This window comes from Aptenodytes patagonicus, chromosome 6, assembly GCF_965638725.1.
Source record: "Aptenodytes patagonicus chromosome 6, bAptPat1.pri.cur, whole genome shotgun sequence".
Classification (NCBI taxonomy): Eukaryota; Metazoa; Chordata; class Aves; order Sphenisciformes; family Spheniscidae; genus Aptenodytes; species Aptenodytes patagonicus.
Window position 1 is genome coordinate 5,429,763 of NC_134954.1, and position 24,274 is coordinate 5,454,036.

Consider the following 24,274-nt stretch of genomic DNA (forward strand, 5'->3'; position numbering starts at 1 on the left):
CTTATACAGAAATTAATCTGGAGACCTTCTAGATTAATACTTTCACTCCTAATATGTCGGCTCTTATGTGTGTAAGAAGGTGCTGTAAGAGGGTACATCCTGAGTTCTACAAGGCAGACGCGATGCCCAGTTTCTGCAGTTCAAAGTTACTTAATGGCTGCAAACTCCCAAGCACTGTGTTGAAACAAATGCTGAGGCAAGAAATTCATTTGAAAAGGACCGAATTTAGTTGGAGTTCCTGAAAGAACTATAAATATGATGCAAGTATTCTGCTCTCTTGAAGGGAAAACTTACTGGGGCATAAAGGCAAGCTCAAGCAGCTTTTAAAAGTATCTTTTTAAAGGAATTAATGATTTTTACTTGCTTGTGAGCTGAATTGGGGGAAACATTAGTTACTTCTGACTCTTGGCAAATCTGTAAGTTGTGGTAAAGGAACACAATGGAATTTGCTGCTGTCTGATATAGTTGACTCCAAAGTGGACATCATTGAACGCAGTTGAAAGAGCATTCCCTAATTAGCTTTAGTTATAGCTAAACCTCAAGTGGTGTTATTTAAGTAAGACTGCCGTGAATAGAAAACAAAGTGTCTCCCCATGGCTTAAAAATAAGAAGTTAGTTTAGGAGGGTCTTTTGCTTGCAAAGGTAAGTGTGTGTGGGTCATGGCAGTTGTCAGACGTAATTAATGCATGTGCTTATCAAGACGGACACTCAAAGGGAAGGTTAGTGTGCTGTATTTGTACATCTTCAACAAATGCACAGTAAAGCTGTCGCTGCGTCAGTAGCAGTTTGTCTGTACGTAATGAGGTGTTTTCCCTACAGGCCTGTAACTTCGGATTTCTGAGGAGTGCATTGGCTGTGTGGAATCCGGAATGACTGCGTTTGGCCATTTGTAAACTAAAGTGGCAGTATTGCTGTGCTGTACAGCATTGTAGTAATCCACCTTTGAACATGCAGAAGTAGTGTCTTTTGGAAAAAAAATGGTTTATTGTTATTTGTTAACTTGCTTCAAAAATGCATGTTGCAACTTCCAGTTGAAAAACTAAGTTTTCAAAAGGTTTCTGTGGCAAGCTTTCCAGCAGATCCGTCTTGCTGCTATGGGGCAACTGCTCTAGTGGTGTGGTTTAACCCCAGCCGGCAACTCAGCCCCACCCAGCCGCTCGCTCACTCCCCCCCCGGTGGGATGGGGGAGAGAATCGGAGGAGTAAAAGTGAGAAAACTCGAGTTGAGATAAGGACAGTTTAATAGGTAAAGCAAAAGCCGCGCACACAAGCAAAGCAAAACAAGGAATCCATTCACTGCTTCCCATGGGCAGGCAGGTGTTCAGCCATCCCCAGGAAAGCAGGGCTCCATCACGCCTAACGGTGACTTGGGAAGGCAAACGCCATCACTCCAAACGTCCCCCCCTTCCTTCTTCTTCCCCCAGCTTTATATACTGAGCATGACGTCATATGGTGTGGGATATCCCTGGGGTCAGTTGGGGTCAGCTGTCCTGGCTGTGCCCCCTCCCAGCTTCTTGTGCCCCCCCAGCCTGCTCGCTGGTGGGGTGGGGTGAGAGGCAGAACAGGCCTTGACTGTGTGTCAGCACTGCTCAGCAGTAACGAAAACATCCCTGTGTTATCGGCACTGTTTCCAGCAGAAATCCAAAACACAGCCCCATACCAGCTACTGTGAAGAAAATTAACTCTATCCCAGCCACAACCAGCACACCTAGGAATGTTTGAAGGTCTTGTGCCTGTGACAAAATTGCCTTTAATTGAAATACTCAGTAGAAGTGAAAGTTCAAAGGTTGTGTTCTAGAAGCTCTTCTGTTGTGAGGTTCAGGCACCTGTATGCACTTGCTTGTTGTGCTTATCGAGCATTAATAGAAGTTTTGGTGTCAGATCATTCAATTTAAGTTGAAATAGGAGATTGTTTGAGGATTGTTTGGTATTAGAACTACTGGTGAAGAAAATGGGCAAAATGCATCATCCTGTTGACAAAGCTCTTTATGCTGTAGGCTTATAAACAGCCTGTTTCACCACTGACCGGTCTTGCTTGGTTGAGCATTATGTTTCTCCTAATTCATTGTTCAGATGGTGCAGCCTTCGGCACTGTTGCTTGCAGCCATTCTTTTTGTCTCCGTTAATGATCAATGCTTTCACCAGCCACGCTGGTATTTCTGCATTTGATGGAGATAATGGTGTATATGCTTCTGATCAGGAAAATTCCAGCTATGACTGTAAAGTAGCTGCCATAAATGAGAAACTGGGAAATGGAGGGGGGGATGAAGGAGGAAGAAGAGTCAAAAACTGCTTTTGCTGTTAGGTAATAACTGAAGGGGTGTCCCGCCACTGCTGCCTTCCCTTCCCTGTCACCCCTGCCCCAAAATGATCCCATCTTGAAAGGATTCAAGAAGTCTGGCTGCTTGACTTCATACTGTTGGAAGTCTGCGGTTGTAAAAGGAGGGGGAGAGAATACTCCGTTACGTGCTTCCTCTCCCCAGCTCCGTGAGGGAGGACGACAGCTCTGCCCTGCGCTTTCTGGCTCCTCTCTCGAAAGGTGAAAGCTGGAGACTTGGACCCTCCTTCAGCATGTAAGTTTAAACTTTAAACTTAGAAATTTAATGGGGAATCATGAGTTTAGTTAATTTTCAGAATTACATTAGCTTAAAGATGCATCCAATGAAACTATGTAACTTAAAATTACCCTAGTAGTAGGCCCGTAGATGGCCTTTCAGCTTGCTTCCTGCTTCCGTTTAGGGTATTTTGACAATAAACTTGTGAATAGTAAGCCTTTAAATAAAAAAGACCCAACCCTGAGTAATAGGTGGTGGTCTTTCCCTTCTGCTCTACGAAAATATTCTTAAAATCATTGCAGAAATGCAAAATTGGCAGGCCTAGAGGACAAGTAGGTGGTAGTAGCTACTGCCAGTTCACTTTAAACAAACCTGTTTTTCAAGTGAATAACTGCCCTAAGCTAGCCCGCTGCCTAATATCTTGCCAAGGGCTGATCTTGGAGTAGAACCCTCTTTGGGAGGAGAGTAGGGGAACTGAGAGCAGCGTGAACCATGTGGCTTACCTGGGTGCTGATATCCAGTCCCAGACCTCTTGAATCTACTACAACAACGGTTAAAATTGTCTGAATCGCCAGCGCAACAAAGTTGTTGAAGCCAAACATCAAGGCGTAACGCTCCATGCTCAGACTGACGGCAATCTGAAACCTGAAAATGAGCGTACAGGTTAACTGAACTTTGGGGAACACGGACGCTTGCAATTTACTTACGGGAGGAAGGTTGGGAACAATTTAATGTGCACAGCGGGATTCTTCATAGAATAAAGCCTCTTCAATCTTAGCTATTAAGCTTTAACAGCTTCATTTTGGCAGAAATCCCTTGTTTTTCTGGCTCTGGCACTTTTGTGCATCCTACTTATCTTTTACTTATTTGAGTGGATATTTTTGCGAAATAAAGACCTGCGTATGTTCATTTGATCATTCAGAGAATACTTGTATTTTCATCAATTCATGTATTCATGAACACTTGAATTGATCATTGAACAGCTAAATGCAGAATAAGGTAGTTTCTGACTTGGAATAACCTATTGTAATGGTTAGGTCATATAATTTTAAGCATAGTTTTATATAAGCTAGAAATAATATGTGCTGCTGTCATGACCTATTTAAAAATCTTCTAGGGAAACTTTCAGTAAAATTTTGATAAATTTTAAAGATGTGACACTTACTGATTTAAATCAATTTAATTGGAACTGTTGTGTACCATACTTACGTTGCTATTGTTATGAGGAGCATATAGCACGCTTTAAACACGAGGTAACCAGCGTAACACGCCCAGATGTTGTCAGTGAAATGCATGAGAAACAGAGACCCAGCGTCCATTGCAGAGAAAATTCCCAAAGCCAGTTCTCCAGAAAGATCCCAGTTTACTTTGACGTATCCAACTGCCATGGATGTCGCTGAACCTAAAAAATTACAGGTAAGAATTAAAACTCTGAAACATCATCATCCTTCTAGAGCCCTTGCGTAACTGTCTAAATGGATCACGCCAGGAGCTCTTGAGACTGTTAGGGCCACAATGGGCCTTGGTAATGGTGTGGCTTATATTTTCTATTAGCGGTGTGGGAGTCTTCTGCTTGTTTGGGGTTTTTTTTTTTCCTTGCTTACAGAGCCTTTACAGATGGAAGTACTCTGAGAAAGTGCCTCGTGCCTAAGGCTGGAGGCAGCAGTGTACCATTGTTGTTGTCTATTGTCGTTACTCCATTTTTTGAAAACTGTGAGCAAAGAGAAGAACAATCCCACCAAGCATTTTCTGCCAAAATACGCATAATGGAGTTTAATTCCTTCATGTAAAGATCTTTATGAAATGAAATGCAAATCCGTTGCACTCCTTCATGCTTTGTGGTTTTTTTTTTTATGAAAGCATCTTTTTCAGTTCCTGGTGAAAAATCTTATAAACTGCATTTCTCAATGCCTTGTTGACCATCACATATAGTAAAAGCCCTTACTTGAGCGTAATATGGTGTAACAAACTCCACTGCCTTGATTTTTTTTTTTTTTTTTTTTTAAATCTCTGCAATGATGGTGAGTTTTACTTTTCTCCCCGTCTCCAGTCTGGAGAAATACCGTCTACTGCTGTAAGAAGGTTATCCAGCTATGGGGTTTTTTTAATGCTCCTTTAGCACACAGGCTCCTGTAGGCTTACGAAAGCTCTTTTGAAACACAGTATGCTGAGTGAGGTTAGTAGCTCAAATGCAAAGAGAGGTCTGGTCCAGGCAGGTTATACAGCTGTGAGTTACCGGAGTCCAGAGAGTACCAGTTGCCCAGATGTTTTCAGGCAGGCTTGGCACCCTAGTGCAAGATTGGACTTCATTTGCTGGTTGCACGGGCTCTTCATCAGAATTCAGAAGGTCATAGCAGGCCTACTCCTTTGGTCCATCACTGCTATAACCGTAACTGAGTGCTTTCTGTACTCTGAAATGGTATCGAGTGCCAGAGGGTGTACAAGCAAGAAAGCCCTTGGGAGTGCTGCTCAAACCAGTAGTCTCAGAAGTTTTGGGGTAGCTTCAGTAAAATGCATTTTCATGCTGATTGCAGGGAGGAAGAGCAAACTGAGAGTTCCCTGTAGAAATGTGAGTTAAAGCTCCTGGTATGAAGGAGGAGAGAGAGCTGTGTAAATGTGAGCTTAAAAATGTGGCTCCATTGGTGCTGCACAGCTATTTAAATGAAGAAGTTATACTTTACCTATATGCCTTCTGTTCTGCGGCCAAAGAGGAATGTCATTTGGATGGACCGCGTAACTGTAATGAGAATCGGAATGGCTGAGGTTGAAAGAGACCTCTGGAGATTGCCTAGCCCTAAAAGCAGGGTCAACTAGAGCAAGCGGCTCAGGATGGTGTCCGGGTTTTGAACATCTCCAGGGATGGAGAGTCCACACCTCCGGCCAACCTGCTCCAGTGTTAATCACCCTTACAATAAAAATGTTCTTGTATGTTTAAGTGGAACTTTGTTTAAATTTGTGCCCCTTGCCTCTTGTCCTGTCACTGGGCACCACTGGGAAGAGTCTGGCTCCATCCTCTTTCCCCTTCAAGTATTTATGCACATTAATAATATCCCTCATTTTCTCAAGGCTAAACTACTACAGTACTCTCAGCCTCTCCTTGGATGTCACATCCAGAGGCAAACTCATTGACCAGGATACAGATGCAGCCACAGAGTATTTGTTCAGGAGCACTCATCCTGAAATAATCTTTAATCCACTGTCTAAACAGACCATCTAGAGCAGTGTATCTGTTAATATGCTCTTAATTTTTAAACAACCAACTTCAGGCGTAGTTGAGGGAGGAATAGGCAAGGTGTCATTGCACAGGGTTTTTAAACTGCTTATTTGGGGTTAAATTCATGGTCCAAACAGAGCTGTGAAATGAAAACTCTTAAAACGCTTTGGTGGAATGAGGCTCCCCTAAGAAGGAAAAGCTTATACCTATGTATTTTTTTAAGATTATTTTTGAAGACCCAACTGATAAAGTTATACAGTAAAAACATGCTTTGCACACTATTTGTTTGGGTGTTATATATTGGAGGCTGTTGCTGTTGACCTTGGTCCTCATAAGAAATAAACAGGCACCAAAGACATTGCTGAAGAATGCCATCAGCACACGATGGGTTAGCAGTAGTTGCTAACGATCTCTTACTTACCTAAAAAAGTTGCTATTGCTTCAACGGCTCCGTTGTACACTGCAGAGCTGTGAGAGGGGGCTCTGAAGTCCCACAGCACTTGGATATAATTCAGAACCTGGTTAAAGCCTGCCGTAGCCAGAGCCCACCACAGGGACCAGTAGAGAAGTTTCCTAGAGCTGTAGCAATCCCTCAGGTCCTTGCTCAGCTGCACCAGTACCCTGAGCACGTGATTCTGGGGCTCGGCGTTACTGGCCTGCTGTTCGGGTGCCGGTCCCCTGTCGGCAGACACGGAGCCCTTGTCCTCTTGGCAGCTCGATGGCCTGTCGGAGCCGACCGTAGGCACACCTTTGTCTGGTCCCGGGAGAGTTTCTGAGACGTCTTTCCTGTGGAAGAACATACTCTTTTGAGGCATTGGGAGGAAAAAGGAGCACAGGAATGCCAGGGACACGGAAGCCAAAGTAATGGCATTAAGGTGAAAGTAGGAGACATCTGCTAAGGAAACCAGCAGCTGTCCCAGCACGGCGGCAACGGTGGCTGCAACAAGAGTGATACTTCTGCAATAGCTCGTCACTCTCTGATAGTGATCGGTGCTGACGACGCTGTAGATGTAGGCATAATAGGCGACCTCGGTGGCTGTCACCATCCCGTAGAAGAATTCCACCACCTGCATGGCCGCCACTCCATGTGCGAAGAGGAGCAAGAGCCACGTGACGATGAAGCTGATGCCCTGGAGGAGGAGGATGGGCTTGTAGCGCACGTAGTCTGTAATCAGGAAGACTGGGAAAAGGAGTGCAAGGTAGGAGTACGTCCAAACTGGGAAAATATGGTTGGTAACCTGGAAGAGAATAAAAGAGGAAATATTTTTTTAAAAATACATTTAAAATGTTGGTTTTGAAGTTTTTGATGACGGTGTTGAAGGAACGTAGTTGTGGTGACAGGAAACGTTGAATTGTGTGAATTGTGCTGACTTAAACTGCCTTAAATCACAAAACTCTCACTGTACTCCTCAAGAGGCAAAGGTAGTGGTGCTATGCTCCACTACATAAACAGGTAGCCTGGCTTAAAAAATAGTTCTAATAAAGGCCCATGAAGAAGGCAGACTTTTTGATGTGCAGCTGTTCAAAGCGGTTATAACAGCGTTTGTCAGAGGAAAGTGTCTAGCATCGAATCCTATTCTCCGCAGTAGCTGAAAATGAATGCCTATTTAGTTTTAACTTTTACTGAGGCATTGTATGCCTTTGTTCACCTCTCTCCTTTGTTAGAATTAGAAAAAAATGCATATGCCTCTCACGGTGGGGGAACTGGAACTGCACATAGCAAGCGTGTCGCTGTTACTACACTATCTTCACCTTGTTTAACCACCTTGAGTGGTTAAACATTGGACCAGGCTGCCCAGGGAAGTGGTGGAGTCCCCATCCCTGGAGGTATTTAAAAGACGTGTAGATGAGGTGCTTAGGGACATGGTTTAGTGGGCATGGTGGTATTGGACTCGATGATCTTAGAGGTCTTTTCCAACCTCAATGATTCTATGATTCTACATTTTCTTCAAATTTAATGTGTAAGAAGTAAGCAAGTCTTTGATGGAACAGTATTTCAGTAAGTTTCAGTTGGCCTTCAATGCATAGATGCTCTGAAAAGAAATTCTTTCTCTTTTTCTAAAACTGATCTGCACGTTTACTGTCGCCACTAAAGCTCAGTGCTTGCCCAGGGAGCTTGACTACAGCCGCGGCGGGGGTATCCCCTTCTTTCAGGTACGGTCATAGAAAAAGTTCACTTTGCGATGTGCACGTTGCCTGTTTTGGGGAGGTCTTATCCAGTAACTGCTGGACCCGCTAGGCTATCCGTTCACGATGGCTCGTTCTCTGCTTAAGCAATTAGACTAGAAAGGGATCGTTTCAAGTGCTGGAGGAACAACAGTAGCTGGTTATCTTTTTACTTCTGAACCGGTACTGGAGTGAGTTGCGTGGTGAGCAGCAGGTTCACTGTATCTTTCTGGGTGAATTCTTTTGTTTCTCTGAATTTTAATTAGAATTTTTAAGTGTTTGACTGAAACTTATGGAATTAGCTCACCAGAGGTGAGTTTGGCTGAAAAAGCCAGTGTCCGTACTACACTTATTTTTGAGTTAAGGATTCTTGCTGAAATCAGAACTACGGCATCCTATCATGCTGTCTGTGTATTTCATGTGTGAGAGAAAATTTCCCTTTGTGGTTAAAAAAAAAAAAAAAAAAAAAAATAAAAAAGGGGGACTCCCACTCCCCCCAACAACCCAAACCACAAATACCTTTTTTTGGAAGAAACCTTGGGTTCACACTGTGCTGGCAGATTCTGCCTTAACATTTGCTACTGCACATCAGGAATGACTGTTCTTCTCATTAGCTCTATGTGGGTGTACCAAGCTTGCGTTTTCTAATTATACCATTAGCTCCATGACTCAGCCACTTGTTAACTATGTCCCCTTTTGTTGGGAAGTGTGCTCCTGATGCAGCCGGTGCTGAACAGAAGAGCAGAGCAAGGAAATTTGCAGTGCGTGCTTTTGTCAAAAACCGTATTTTCTTTTTTGCATGTGAACCTGACCTCCAGAGGGTAATGAATGCATCAGACAATCTTGTAATGTAGGTCATAATCTAACAGCTCATAAGGGGAAGTCTGCTTGGTTTTCTTATGATTTACAATCACTGCGTTACTGTCGGTGTAATCAATTCCACAATAAGTATAAATAAATCTTAGTGTTGCTCCTCTGGGGCTCTAGGTGGGGAGAGGAACTAGCTGACCTGATTTTGCTGGAAGTATCCATTTCTTAAACAACCACCAAAGTGGTTTCAAACCCTAAGAATGTAGGGACTTTAAAGTTTTGACCTTCTGCAAAAGAGGTGAGTCCTTAGTCTTTTTCCAGAGCATCTTAAATACAAGTGTCTAGATAAAATATACCTGTATTATTGAGCACTTTATCACCCCTTCAGTTACTGCTGTAAGACTTAATGCTTTAAGCCTTTTAATTATTACTTAAGAGAATAGTTACGTACCTCTTCAATCGTTAGGTTTTTGTCTGGTCCGGTTAGATAAGGAGTGAGAAAAGATTCCGATGGCCTCATTGTGGAGAAAAATCCGTTCGCACAGATGATCAGCGTGGGATAAATCCAGCTGCGGCCGACGGCTTCCTTCCAGCAATCCATAGTCTACCTAAAAAAAAAAAAAAGGTAGTGAAGAAATGAGCACACCAGGAATTTATAAAGATGCTCTTCACAGTTGGTAAAAACTCATTTGTAAGTTTACTTTTTAACTAACCCTACTTCAGCTAATGTTTCTCTCGCTAAACCCGCCAGTGATCGCAGATGCAGCTTGTAAATGAACAACTTGGATCAAGGTGCATTGGTGGTGGTAAATGCCAGCCTCTGTATCATCTATCAAAGGTTGTTCTTAATGATGTACTTAGAATCGATTGGATGTATTGTAGTGGAAGAATAAAGTTCCATTACAGTCTCATTTCTGAATAAATGAGCGGCCAAACTGTGAGATTAAAGCTCAGTCTCGGCATGCTCGGAGGCTTTTTTCCTGTTGATTTGCAGCCTGAGAGCCAAGTGGAACAATGAAAGTGCAAGCCTTTTTGCAGACAACAAAAGCCACCAGCCAGCTCGCAACCCATTGTGAGCTCGGTTTCTTCAAAATACTTTAATACTCGTCATATTTCTTGCACTCCCGTCATTTGAGTGGGTAAATAAAGATGCGGAAACTATCTGCTCGTGGTACCTGCTCAGACTTAGAAAAGAGGAACCTTGATTCACTTTTGGAAGTGATCAAAAGGAAAAGCATGGGACTTGTTTCTTCACGGTAGTTGGCAGCAAAAAGAAGTCTAAAGAGATTTGGCGTTTTAAAGCTTATTTTACTTGTTTTGCTTTAGAAAGTCAATTCCACTGTTCCTGGAAAACAAGTGAAACAAGAATGTTCTGAAACCATAAAAGAATGAAAGCAAAGCACTGACTAATGTTTAATCAAGCTGTTACAAGCTATTTCTTTTAAATTGTTGGATTCCATTTTATAGCAGGCACTTTATCAAAAGTGCTTCTACTTGCACTGAGAGACTATATATTTTATTAAAACTTAGCATAAATAGTCTGTTATTAAGGCAGTATTTCTATGACCTCAGAGGAAGGTTACAAAAACCAACCCTAACCTTGAAACTTGATTTCAAATGATTGCCTCTTACAAATCATTGTATCTACATATAAAAAAATAGCCCGCTTTATCCTTAACTCTTTATATCTGCTTTAAAATCCTTTGGTGTCTGTTATCTCTTCAAAATAAAAATATAATAAACCCCGGACTGATCAATGACATCAGCATAAATCTTGCATCCCTTCCAAATGCGCTGAGCAAGTGAGTGGCCAGCACGCTTCCAAATAACTCCGAAGGTAATACATTACCTGTCAAAACTGTGGCTGTGGTACGTTTGCCGTGGATTCCTGTGCAGTCCTCTCCTAGGATGACTTTCTGTCTTGTAGAAGTCAGAAACCACCCTTTAGGATTGGAGGCGGTAAGAAATTTCTGTGTCTTATTGTTTCCTAAAAGTCCTTTCTAAACTGGATAAAATGTTAACAGAATTTAAATAATAATAATAATAATTCATCACAGCTCTTCTTGTTTGCAGGACTTGGCCATGAAGGTTGCAGGGGCAGCTTTCTCCTTTACAGGTTTTGTCAGCAAACTGAGTTCTAATTTTAAGATAAAGCTTTAAGACTCGCAGTAGCTAATGATTAATAAAAACTGACATGGCAAGAAGGCAATCACTTGATTGCTTTTTTGTGTTAATAAATACCTTTAAAAGCTCTGGTCTCTGATTCATGGGTAAGACACAGCACCCATTTTACGGTCTGGGCTGACACTGACCCTCCCCGGCGCACAGCACGGTGGCCTCTGGGCTCACGGCGTCTCTGCTGACTGTCCCGGCATTGCTGGGGCTGCGGGGAGGTAGGACATCGAATACCACGTACTATTAGCTAGCCAGGAATTACTTCTATATAAGGACCAATCTGTCACTTAAGGGCAAATGGACAAGAAGATAAGAACCTTCTAAATCTAGCTTCTAAGCTAAAAAATCAGAACTGCTTCAGAGAAATGCTGCTGCTGCTTTGCTTTCCTTTACCCAATTTTTTAGACTGGACTCCCTATGTCTTCCAAGGTTCATCAGAGGAGGGAGTTGACCCTGAAGCCTGTCGGTGGGATGTGTGTTGACGCTGGGAGCAAATGCTGTGGCCCTGGCAGGAGGGGCCCCACGTGCTACGCAGAGCAGCTTTGCGAGCTGGACAGAGCCCGGTCTTTTTCCACAGGTATGGAAACTCGTCGCACTGCTTCTAGTGTGTAGTGCAACCAGGCAGGCAAGCGTTCAGAGAAGCCAGGCTTGCCTCTGCCTCCGTGCTTCATTCTCTTTCTTTACCAATGGCTTCTGAGAAAGGAAAAGAACCATGGGGAAGATGCTGCTGGGTAGGTCTACCGGCCTGCTTGAAAGGTGGCTGCTGACTAGCATTTCTCTGGTAACCCACGCGGTTCTTGGTTTAATACCTGCTTGCTTTGAATACAGATACAATTTGTTTGCTCCTGGTTGGCCAGAACTGGCCTTATCTCGCTGGACTGTATCTTCATGGATGACTTGTGCCCAAACCCGCTGATGTTTCAGAGGTAGGTAGTGTTGTATTTAGAGGGGGTTGTAGCTATGGGGGGCGATGTGCTCAGCTCGGGATTTCCATGTTTACATGGAATCCTTTAGCACGCTGGGAGAAAGATAAGCACTTAATACTAAAAGCTGCAAGGAGAGGTGGGTTTGTTCAGAGCTTCCTTTTCCTGCAGAACTACAGAGCCTGCGGTTCCAGCCTTGCTCATAACCTGGCAAGCCTCAACTACCTCCTCTCCGAAGAGAGTGTGTGTGTGTATGTACGTGAACGCACAGGTAGATGTGTACATCTTACTGTTTTGGATGAAATCTCTGACTGATTTGCAGCTGAAAACCCAGAGTAATGTAAGGCCTTACCTTTCTCTTGCTGTTGTTTCCGCCTCCAATGTGTCATGTCTTTGCTAACACTCCTAAGAGCTGCCCTCTTCCTTCCCTATTCCTTCCCCCCCCTTCGTCCCCGCAATGCTCCCCCCAACTCCCAACCTCAGAGTCTTTCATTTGGAAATTTGAGAGAATAGGAATAGATTTTTTTCTTTTTAAGTCTTATCTGTTTTCTGAAGATAGTGTTCTCTGCAGCTGCGAACAAAATACATGGTGTCTGCTTGGTTCCTTTGCTCCTTAGTGGCATCCCATATATGCGGAAAGCAGTGAGCTCTGACCAGTTCGGAACAGAAGAATTTTTATGGTTGTTTCTACCAGTTTTTCTAGCTCCTTTCCTGCAGCTTACCACTGCCATTATTTTTTTAATAAGAGCAAAAAGTTTCACATGTTGCTGATTCCTTCCCTTTTGTCAGATGCTACATAGAGAGAAATATTTGTTAACTTTCTGTACCAAAGGCAGTCGAAGACCATGGAGCTGGAAATACCAAATTCCTCTTTTTCATTTAAACACAAACTCTAGTTAGCTTTTAGTCCAGGACTGGGACCTAGTTCTTTAACTAAATGCCTCGAAAGAAGATTCCTGCTCACAAGGAAAAGTAAAACAAAATAGCCCTTGCTCTACTGGACTTCGTCCCCCTTTCTTCAGGCAGGAATATCATGCTCTCTGTTCTGCAGTAATAAAAGATATTTACTGCTTAGCGGAGACTAAGTACATCTCCCGCTTTTGCAGCTGCATTGGTTAAGCTGTTCTGCTTAGAGCCAGTTTACAACAAAGAATGTCCACACCGTGCACAATAGTAAACAAAAAGCCTAGAAAATTGGCTGGGTTCGTTTGGTCAAATCCTACTGCTGCTTCTTGTGACTCGAAACAAATTGCTTGTCTCCCGCCTGCTCTCGCCTCTGGGCAGTTTGGCTAGTTGCAGCTTGTGACAGTTGTATGAAAAGCACATATGTCTGTACAAATGATAGCTTGTGTCTCTGCAGGAAAAAATTTAATCTGTAAATGCTAAGTGTTTTCTATTTTTATTAGTTAGATGTAGGTATTGGAAGCTAGAAGCAAACAGCAGTACAGAAATAACTTTAACATACGGATATAATTTATATTAAATTAGGCATTCACTATGCAAACTCATTTATGGTCTCTTTTTTCTTCTCCTGGACTAACTGTCCTTTGTGCCGGACTAAATTAGCCGTAGGACTTGAAGCGTCTTGATAAATTCTGAGATGCTGACCCTGCCAACTCCTTGGCCAAGATCAGTGGACCTCCCTCTTGGCACTCAAAAGCACACATGATGCTAGCTTTTTGATTCAGTTACAAATCTGCTTGGATATTCGTGTTAATCTGGAATTTTCCTGTGCGGAATCAGCCAAATTGCTCCACAATGTACTTCTCTGGTTTTAGTCCATACTACTCAATCCCTTTGATTTTATTTCTTTTTTTTTCTTTTCCTGTTGAAACGGGAAGACGCTCAGGCCTGAATTTAATTTTACTGGAAGCACAAGGAAAGGAGTGGGGCCCTTTCGTTTTGTTTTGACTCTGAAGTTTTTCCCTTCTGGGCTGAGGTTGCTATGGACTCAGTACAGTGTTTAGGTTGCAGCTTTCAAATGTGCGCCAAGCACCAATTGTGGCTTAGCAGTGTTTTAGCGGACCTTCTCGGATAGGTTGTGCAAACCCTGCTTTTCTGCACCGTCGTGTGCAGAAGGCCCGCTTCTGACGTGGGCTTTTCAATTAGAAGGGAGGGGTCTGTCACCGAATCGCCTGTAGTTAGGTAGGAAAGAATACAACGCCGCAAACACAATCCCTTCTTCCTTGGGTCAGAACAAGGTATGTGCGAAGGGGGGGATAGACCCTTCACCCACACGCATGAGCAAATGTGCACGGAAGCAGCTTGCCAACGCCGTATACGAGAGCTAGAACAAGCAAGGCGGGGTGAGCTCTGATCTTTGCCGTCGTGCACAGTGGGATGCCAAGGTGGCTGCTCTGTTCTTGTGTATAAATTACTGCTGTTGAGCTATTTATAGGCAAGTAAATAAGAATCTAAAGCAACTTATCTTTTCTTCTTGGTACAGTGCCATTATGGTGATCTCTTAGCTGGCATATGTTGTAATGAAGTGCTGTAATGATTCAGCGTAGCTTTTCAGGGCTGTGTTGTACGTTCATCTTGCACTGCTGTTCCTGCATGCTGCGGCAGGAGCTCTTCTCCCACAAGGGCCTGGCCACGTGAGCCTGTCTGCCTGACTCCTACAGCCGTGTCGTATAGCCAGGTACAATCTGCTCTTTTGATGCGTGTTCAGCACGGTTCAGATGCTCTTTGCAAGATCTTGCTATTTTCCTTTTGCATTTGCTTGACACAAGCAGGCAAATGCTCCTGATCGAGAAAATCCCAGCTATGACTGCAAAGTAGCTGCCATAAATTAAAAACTAGGAGGGGGAGAGAAAAAGGCAGAAGAATTAATGAGAAGCACATTTGGGAAACGCTGCTGCTTCTGGAGATGGCAGATACTCTAATATTATTTGTTTACCTGCGTTCTGGCACAGTTTCTCTACGTTCAAGTTTTTCCTTTTGTGATTAAGCAAAAATCTTAGCTTTTCCAGCAAACAGCAGATCTTTGAGGAATGAAGAACTGCCCCTTGCTTCCAATCCTTATGCCTCTTAATAAACATCAGAGGCGGGGAGGGATAGGTCCTTTTTTGCTCTTACTTGCACATTTCAGTGCTGTCACCACACTGGCTTCAGTAAATATGCCATGACTTTGTATCAGTATTTCCATCAACAGTGGCAAAGCTATTTATGAAGTCCTACATATTCCTGTCCTTAATTTTAAAGTTTTAATTTTTAGTGTTTAATTCATTCTTTAATCTTTTAAAGTAATTTTTGCCTTCTCTGTGCAGAATATCTGAATAGCTTTAGTCTTCCTCAAATCCATGGGAGTAGGAAGCTGCCCCAGCTGAGATCCCATCTGAGAAAATGCAGAAGTCAGTGCATCTCAGTTGACTCCAACATGAGTGGAATTGCGCTGACTGAAGTTAGGGACACTGTTGTGAGATAGGATGTCCCACCCCAAATTAAGTGCCCAAACTACAGGCAGAAAACTCTGTTATTCACGTTGAGATACAGACCAGGTTTGCTCCTGAGCTGGAATTAGAAGGCAGGTGTCGTTTTCACTTGAGCTGAAATAACTCCAAGAATCTAGGCTGTGTCTCATGGCCTTGAACTCCCCTAACAACATGCGGTCATGTTGGTCCTGCATCTGAGAAAACCAGCCTGAATTTTTGGGCAGAGAAGATGTAATTCAGTGTCCTATTAATTAGCAAAAGCTGGTCAGATAGCAGGGCCTGACTTTACGTTCTGGTGTATCTGCCTTTAAAGAGTCAGAGACCAGCATCTGTAATCCTAAATGCTGCACTAGAAGGCAGAAGGGAAGAATGATGGCCAACACAAGGGAAGAGCAAGATGTCTAGATTTCTATAGATGAAAGAGGGAATTAAATTGTCCTTTGGCATAGCAATTTCTTTCTTGGTAAACTTTTGAAGAGGAATTGGCTAAGCAGTAAATAGGAAGTAAGTTAATAGCACTTACCTGAGTCACTATGTCCAGTTCCAGGCCTCTTGAATCCACGACGACTACTGTAAGAATGGTCTGAATCACCAGCGCAACGAAGTTGTTGAATCCAAACATCAAGGCATAGCGTTCCATGCTCAGATTGACTGCAATCTGGAACCTAATGTGAGTCTGCCAGGTCAGTTACTTCACACTGGGTGGAAAGCTGTTGCTCTTCATTTAGTTGATGAAGAGAAACGATTCACGCAGATGATATATCAAGGAAATGGTGCTTCATTTGTTTGTTTGCTTCCTTGCTTTCTCTAAAAAAAAAGTCTGGACGACTATACTATATTTTGATGTTTTTGTACTTGTCTGTGTTGCTTTTCCAAACCGTGTTACCGGATGATCTGCTTTATCTAGTAGAATATCAGATCTCTTTAACCTTCCCCTTTGTTCCTTCTCTATCTTCACAGGCCGTGCCAGACAGGTTGTAAAGTCTCCATGGTTGGAGGCTTTCAAAGACCTGGCCAGACAAAACCGTGACCTCATCTGGCATTGGCAGGAGTTCTGCCCTGGCTGGGAGGTTGGGCTAAAAGGTCACTACGGGTGTCTTCTAACCAACTTTTCTGTGATGATGCAAATCGCTCTTTGCTTTACGGCTTGACAGCGGAGGTAGCACACTGTTTATTTCTGTCAAGATCCCGTAGATTCTCCTTGCAATATCTTTTTTGACAATAATCAGAACATCTTTCCTTGCAATATTTACCTCCAAAGTTCCTATCTGAACAAAAGGGTGTTATTCCTGCAGTACTCTTTTCATTGATTTTTAGCAGGGTTTTTTGTGCAAGCTTTTACTTTTTTTTTATCATAGTTTTAGCAGTTTTTTTTAAAATGGTATCTGAATAATTTTGTGTTTTGACATAAGAGTGCATCTGGTATTTTTGTTAATGAAATAGTGTGGTATGTCTAAAGACATTCCAATCAATAAAATAACTGGAGTAATAAAAATGTTTTCTATTTATTACACAGATTATATATAATCTTTGTTATTTACATTATTTTCATTTTTCTAATTCTGACAACAGAATAGCTTGGTCTCCTAAGAGATCTTGTCTGAGTTTGTATGTCCAATGTTCTCTTTTATTCCTTCTTTACATCATAATATCGTTAAGAATTATATGTATAAAGTTATTTTGGGGAACACTTATTTTGGGGAACACTGTGCCAAATCTTTTCTCGCATTCATGCAGTTTGTACACTTCTTAGCATGCTATAAAGTGCATCAGCGAGGTGGTCTAGACATAAGGGGATGTTAAAGGATGGTCGTCAAGGCATGCTTGTCCCTATTGTTCACTTTGCATCTTCCATGCCAGGCAGGAGGAAAACAGCTTATATGTTTTGCTGTTACCATTGCCTTCAGTAATAAAGATACCTTGTACCTTGACTGATTTCTGCCTAGGTAAATGTTCAATGTCCTTTTGATAATTTTTCTTTTACGGTTGTTTAGAAGAATGAAAACAACATAACTAGACATTTAAGTGTCCTTGTCTTTACCTAAACAGTTATGTCTAGCGTTAGATCAGCTACCTCTGAGTAAAAGGAGGGATGCCCAAAGTAAACTTAAAGTACGGCTAGTATTCTGTGCATAATGGCAGCACTGTAAGGTTTTATACTTACGTTGCTATTGTAATGAGGAGCATATAGCATGCTTTGAAAATGAGATAGCCGGCGTAACATGCCCAGATGTTGGTAGTGAAGTGCATGAGAAGTAGAGAACCAGCATCTATTGCAGAGAAGATCCCTAAAGCCAGCTCTCCAAAGAGGTCCCAGTTAATTTTCATATATTGTACTACAAAAGATGTTACCGAGCCTAGAAAAAGAGAAAAAAAACACGTAAATGTTGTATCTGTTCTACAGCCTGTATCACCAGGTCTTGCCACCCTCACATGCCGAAAGGCAATGCTGAATAATGAAGCAGAGTAGTTCTGAAGTGTTTTGAAAGCATTTCTAATCGCTTCTGAAGTCGTGCAGATGACTGGTCATTTTTTGACAACTGCATAAATCAAGCCTCTGCCATTCCTTTCTCAATGTTTTATTCCACTTCGCAGGATAAACTGTTATGTAGAAGGATTCATTATTTAGCTGTCTGTACCCGGCATGCATCTCTAGGGAGAGAATTAGGAACACGGTTTGGAGCTCAAGAACAATTCTTCCAGCTTCTACTAGCTTATTTTATAGCTAAGCTAGTAAACCTTCTAGCTTAACGGTTTAGCTCTGTGCAGCTCATAAAGGGGCTAAGCTGCCAAAAAAGGGACTGTTGTGAGGCATCAAGTGAGTATATTCAGGGAAATGAGAAAGGATAGGCACTGCTTGCTTTTGGTGGGCCTGCTACAAAGACGCATCTGTTGCGAAGGTAAGCCACCTGACTATCCATCTTAGGGGTCTCATACAATTTTAAAACTTCTACACCTCTACATTGAGAAATAGCCAATTCCATGAGAAAGAGGAATTCATGAAGGAGTAGACGCTACAGGAGTTAAGTGCTTCTAATTTGCGATTCAGTTGGTCTATTTAGTTGCCTACCTCCAGACGAGAGCAATTTTTTAACTTAGAAGTACCTGTTCCTCCTTAATGGCTGTAAGGGTAACCTGAATGATGAGGTATGATGTAGACATGTTTATTTTCCTTGGTGGGTCACACCCCGATGTCTTGTGCAAGTTCTCTACAGCAGCACAATATAAATATGTGAAACGCTGCCAAGCCAGGGTGGTATCCTTTGATGTTAACCTTTCATTAACATTGCTTTGCTTGTGTGGTGTGGGCATCTGCTTCCGGTGCAAAAGCATAATGGTTAACGTCAGTAGCGTCATGAATTCAAGAAGCTCTTTTTCTGCAACTCTCTGTATCTTGGAATGACTAAAATTCTTCTTTCTGTCCTGCTGCACAAGAGTATTTCACTAGAAAATGGTCTTAATGAGAGGATTATGTTCTTTTTGTGTAAGACATTTCTGAAAAAATTCTCTCATCTGTGTGAGCTACCACCATTGTTATGGGAACTGTGGGATACTTTGGGGAAAAAAATCCCCAACAACCTCATCCAAAGAAACACAGGTGCCTCTGAATGGATTTATCAGCTGGGTGTAAAGTCTGTGTGACTTGTACACTCTGTGCATACTGGTAGGATAAAGTTGGGTGTCCCAGCGCTAAAGAAAAAATGCATAGCTCACATTTGAACCGTTTTGTACATCAAAGAATGTACTTGAATGCGCAGTGCATACACTGGCTTCCTGGAGCGTCTGCAGTGGAACGGCACTTTAAAAGTGTTCTAAAGTAAAACTTTAGAGACTGCCTTTGTGATCGATGCTTAGACACTGACTTACTCAGAAAAGTTGCTATTGCTTCAACGGCTCCGTTGTACACTGCAGAGCTGTGAGAGGGGGCTCTGAAGTCCCACAGCACTTGGATATAATTCAGAACCTGGTTAAAGCCTGCCGTAGCCAGAGCCCACCACAGGGACCAGTAGAGAAGTTTCCTAGAGCTGTAGCAATCCCTCAGGTCCTTGCTCAGCTGCACCAGTACCCTGAGCATGTGATTCTGGGGCTCGGCGTTACCGGCCTGCTGTTCGGGTGCCGGTCCCCTGTCGGCAGACACGGAGCCCTTGTCCTCTTGGCAGCTCGATGGCCTGTCGGAGCCGACCGTAGGCACACCTTTGTCTGGTCCCGGGAGAGTTTCTGAGATGTCTTTCCTGTGGAAGAACATACTCTTTTGAGGCATTGGGAGGAAAAAGGAGCACAGGAATGCCAGGGACACGGAAGCCAAAGTAATGGCATTAAGGTGAAAGTAGGAGACATCTGCTAAGGAAACCAGCAGCTGTCCCAGCACGGCGGCAACGGTGGCTGCAACAAGAGTGATACTTCTGCAATAGCTCGTCACTCTCTGATAGTGATCGGTGCTGACGACGCTGTAGATGTAGGCGTAATAGGCGACCTCGGTGGCTGTCGCCATCCCGTAGAAGAATTCCACCACCTGCATGGCTGCCACTCCATTTGCGAAGAGGAGCAAGAGCCACGTGACGATGAAGCTGATGCCCTGGAGGAGGAGGACGGGCTTGTAGCGCACGTAGTCTGTAATCAGGAAGACTGGGAAAAGGAGTGCAAGGTAGGAGTACGTCCAAACTGGGAAAATATGGTTGGTAACCTGGAAGAGAAGAGGAAATCTCTGTGTTGTTATTCTTGGGGAAAAGAAGATCATTTATTTTAAATGGCTTTGTAGAGGGAAGTCTTTTCTCTGAAGGAATTAATAAAATATATAACCACACTGAAGCAGCCTGTGACTGCTGAGCAGGGAAATAGATCTTGAATCCATTAAATGGATCTTTTATTTGTGCCATCTGCTGCAAATTGTAATCTGCCAAAGCTGGTTACAGTTGTGCTTTTTTGGGTTTTCATCTTTGTTTAAAACTTCGTTTAAAGTTTTACTTTTTTATTTTTGCTGCTCCATATAAAAGAAAAGGCAGAGTAAAGCCATACCTCATCTATGGTCAGGTTTTTATCTGGTCCTGTCAGATAGGGTGTTAGGAAAGGTTCTGATGGTTTCATCATGTAGAAGAATCCATAGAGGCAGAGGATCAGGGTGGGAAAAGTCCAGGTGTTGCTTTCCTCTTGCTTCCAGCAGCCCATGGCCTCTGCAGCAAAGCTGAGGAGGAAGTTTGTTAGAAGGATGATACTGCCCGTGCACGCGCAAAGGTGTCTTGTAATTGATTTTTATTTTGTGGTTTCTAATGCTAAGGAGTGCTCTTTAGAGATTGGCAGTTGGAAAACATTTTTCTTCATAACTTTAAAGTGAACAGCTCTTCCTTACATTTGTCTGCTGTTTCTCTGTCTTTGTAGATAGTGTATAAAGAATGACTTGGAAGATCTTTAACCTGGGAGACAAATCACACTGTCATTCAATCTGCACTGACCGAGTTAACCACAGGAAAAGCCTTTCTAGACAAAAGTCGCTGAAGACAGCCGAGCACTGAGATTTCACTCACCATCGTGACTGTTCATAGCCAAGCACCTTGTTGAATGACAAGTAACTAGTTCACAATTGCTAATTTTTTTTTTTTCTCCTTCGCCTCCTAGATGTGCATGGCTTTCCTGGTACGGAGAGCTGGTAACTCTGGAGCTTAGCAGATGAGAATCACTAACAAATACAAAAAGGATGTCAAGCCAGATCCTCAGCTGGAATTAACTGCGTCGGAAGTCCAGTTCAGATGCAGACATCCTATTTTCAGTCTATAAAAAACATTTGTGGTCACTGAAGGTAACAGTTCACGCTAAAATGAAACGAAGCAGGTATTTTTGTTCTTGTCTCTAGCTGAGACTTATGGAATAAATTAAACTTTGCAACTCTGCTGGACAGAGCCCAAAGAAATGTCAAAATGGGTGTAATAGGGGGCACGCAAAGGAAACAGTAAGTTATACTCCATATTCATGTTGGTATAGGCAATGTCAGGAATCTAAACCTGTACAATTTATCTTTTGGAGCCCTCTGGAGGGTGCTTGTTACCAGCTGGGATTTCCATCACTCTGCTTTTGACTTTTACCTATTTACCTCCTGAGAACATTTTTTTTTTTTCCTTCTTCCCAGGCAAAAGTTTTAATCTTAAAAATGAAGTATTTTGCAGGCAGTGTTTTTCCTCAAACTTTTTTGTAAAAGCTGATAAAAGATCTCTTCCAAAACAGCCAAAAAAGTTCATGTACCTGTTGACTACATCACTCCAGACTGGATGGGCGGAGGATCCTCTTACAGGGTGTGATATATGTGTAAGGCAGCAGGCATTACGCATCTTCTTTTCTAACTTCACACCATGATAGCACATTTTACTAATGGTCTGATGCACTAAGAAATGGGTGCAGATCAAAGGGAATTTGAATTATTTCATTTTATGCATAACGGCTGAAACCATTGACATTACAGGATTTACAGCAGAAATGAACTTAGCTCTGTGTCAGCTCTGCGGTGTGAACCACTAGAGGGCAAGATGGCCCCAGCAAAGGAAAAATGTGTATGGGGGGAATGTGAGACACATTCAGAGCGCTCAAGGAAAGAAGTGTTTCTGCCCCTCGTTCCTCCCCAGGTGTTGTAATAGCTTCTGCTGCAGACGTGGCTTTGGCAGGACCAGTTTTGGCCCTGCCCAGGATCACACTCACTTAGTCACCATAACATCCCCTCACTCTCCTTTCACATGATAATCATTAAAGTGTTACAGCACCCTAATGCTGTGTGAACGCCTCACGTGGCACCAAGAGGTTCTGAGAAAGGCGTCAAGAAGAGGAGGGATGAAGAGCATCTCTAGCACTGTAATGAAGAACATCTGTACAAGTTAGCTCTGTGACTTAGCCAGGTTATATTTTTCACTTTGCCAGCCTAGGTTCTCTGCCCCAGTCTGTTTCAGGTCTTGCCATGTTTGCTCTCCCCCCGGCAGGCTGCATGACACAAAGGCAGCAGGTCTCATGGATCCTTTCAAAATATCCTGCCCCTTGGGAGGTGAGCGGGGCAAACTGCTGTATTCCCAGGGCTCACAGGGCGCAGTGTGCTGCACCTCTGATGCTGCTCATCTGTGGCAGGGCTGTGCCATCGCATGCAGTAATTTCTGTTTTGAGCTATGTACAGAAAAACTTCAGGTGTGCCCCGGTCACTGCACCCCTCCAGTCCCAGCACATGCACTGTTTGGGGTCTTCTGCTAGACATACACCTCTTTTCTGTAGGTTTACTCTTTGAGGCACCTGTGTTAGGCTGGCAGATAAGTCAGATGAGAAGTTTCCCACCTGATTTAAGCAGCTGTGCAGGAAGAACCTGCCACTGGTGCTGAGCTGGGAAATGCAGTGGGCTGAGGGCTTGCAGAGGCAGCCCGCTCTGCCCTTGGGGAGTGGGAGGTGGGTGCCGCTCTGTCTGCCGCGGGGTGTGCGCTCACCTCACACCCCAGCCCTTCGTAGTTGGTGAAGGGCTCTGCTGCAGCCCCAGCTCAGCTCTGCCGGCTGCTGGTATAACTGCTCCCTTCTGCATTCATAGCCACAAACCTCTGACAACGAGATCCGTACCTTGGTGCGTAAGGGGGAGGGATCCAACTTGTTCCCATTCAGTCACCCCTTATGGTCAATTTGTCTTTTATAACTCTAGGGTTTTTCTTAACTTTTGGAGAGATGGTGGGATGCTCTGGTGTCATTCTCAAGCAAAACCTCCTCTGTTTCTTGTTTTCCCCATCAATTCTTGGTTAGTGCTGGAGCTGTCCGCTCTTCTCCCACACAGCCTGACCCAGCCCCCCAGTTCCTCACCGGACTGCTCTCTTCTTTCCTCCCTCTTTCCCTTGTCACTGCAGGATTTCTGATTTCCAAAGTTCATATATAATCTTACCTTGTCTGCTGGAGCTCTTTCTTTTTTACTTCCAAGGGAAAGGTCCCTTTTTAGTATCTCCAGTCTTTCTTCTGGCTGTCCTGTGTGTATTGCAGCTACTGGACTCTATTTGGTTTTTGTGCTTTTCCTGTTCTTCTGGTATTTCAGCTTGCTCTGACGCCTCCTTTGAAAACATTTCCAGCTGGCCTTCTTTCAGCATCCACTTTCAGCACCCTTAAAGGAACAGCCAGATAATCCTGGCCTGTCCTTGCCCAAAGGCAGTAGTAGATCGAGACCCAAACTACGGGTTTGGTGCTTGACTGGCACAAAAGCAATCCTGTTCTCACAGAATTTTGTCTATGTGGCTTGGGACCCGCCTGGGCCAGGAACTGGTCTATATTAAAGATGGAGCAGTAGCTATGCATGGGTAATGACAGAGATGAGGGAGAACAAATACCAGTGTCGTAAGGTTTAAATGTTTCTCCCCTGGGGTTTCGTACTATTCTCGCAGGTTTAAAAAGTAAAACGCTCTGCTCTGCTTCCCCTTGACTGTTTGTTAGCGAATTTCTCAGATCTTTTGCTTAGGCAGGTTCTCGCAGTCCTACTGAAGATGGAGATGGCCCTATAGTCCTCTTCAGAAGATCCTGTGGGACTCACAACAGCGAAGGATGCGATCTGAAATGTACAGATTTTCACAAAAAGTATGTACCTAAGAATCTAGATCCATGCCCATCCCAGTCCTACGACATATAGGTCTGGAATGAGGGACACAGTAGTTACTTAGGAATGTGACCAATACAGTAGGAAAACGATAAGTTTGTAAATAACAGTGAATTATCCAATAATTTCAGAGGAAGGCAGCTTCTTAGTTCATATACGTTAAAATGGCACAGTAACTTTAGAATAGGGAGATATGCATGAATAAGAAAAACATACAAAATTCCCTGCTGGGTCAGATGACTTGCCCAGCTAGGCCAGTATTTTGCCTTCGTCCTTGGCCACGTTTTGCAGCCTTTTCACCTCCTACTCCTCAGCACTCAAAGTTACAAGGCTAGTGATGATAGAGAGGCCATCCCTGCCTATTGCCTTTATCATTTGTTTGTCGACCTCTTGTCCATGCATCCACGTAGT

The 24,274-nt window shown here is 43.3% G+C and overlaps 2 protein-coding genes across 2 annotated transcripts; both read right to left on the bottom strand.

Annotated features, from left to right (window-relative positions):
- Window positions 1-1,409: 1,409 nt before the first annotated feature.
- LOC143161748 (thiamine transporter 2-like) lies at window positions 1,410-10,984 on the bottom strand. The gene is made up of 6 exons (XM_076340927.1): window positions 10,594-10,984; window positions 9,196-9,352; window positions 6,190-7,006; window positions 3,764-3,956; window positions 3,058-3,199; window positions 1,410-2,244 (listed from the first exon to the last, which is right to left on the bottom strand). The coding sequence occupies exons 2-6, from the start codon at window positions 9,343-9,345 to the stop codon at window positions 2,122-2,124; spliced, it is 1,425 nt and encodes a 474-aa protein (XP_076197042.1). The 5' UTR covers window positions 9,346-9,352; window positions 10,594-10,984; the 3' UTR covers window positions 1,410-2,121.
- Window positions 10,985-13,151: 2,167 nt separating this feature from the next.
- LOC143161749 (thiamine transporter 2-like) lies at window positions 13,152-23,277 on the bottom strand. Its single transcript, XM_076340928.1, has 6 exons — window positions 23,165-23,277; window positions 20,293-20,458; window positions 19,144-19,960; window positions 17,441-17,633; window positions 15,800-15,941; window positions 13,152-14,640 (listed from the first exon to the last, which is right to left on the bottom strand). The coding sequence occupies exons 2-6, from the start codon at window positions 20,440-20,442 to the stop codon at window positions 14,461-14,463; spliced, it is 1,482 nt and encodes a 493-aa protein (XP_076197043.1). The 5' UTR covers window positions 20,443-20,458; window positions 23,165-23,277; the 3' UTR covers window positions 13,152-14,460.
- Between the last annotated feature and the right edge of the window lie 997 nt (window positions 23,278-24,274).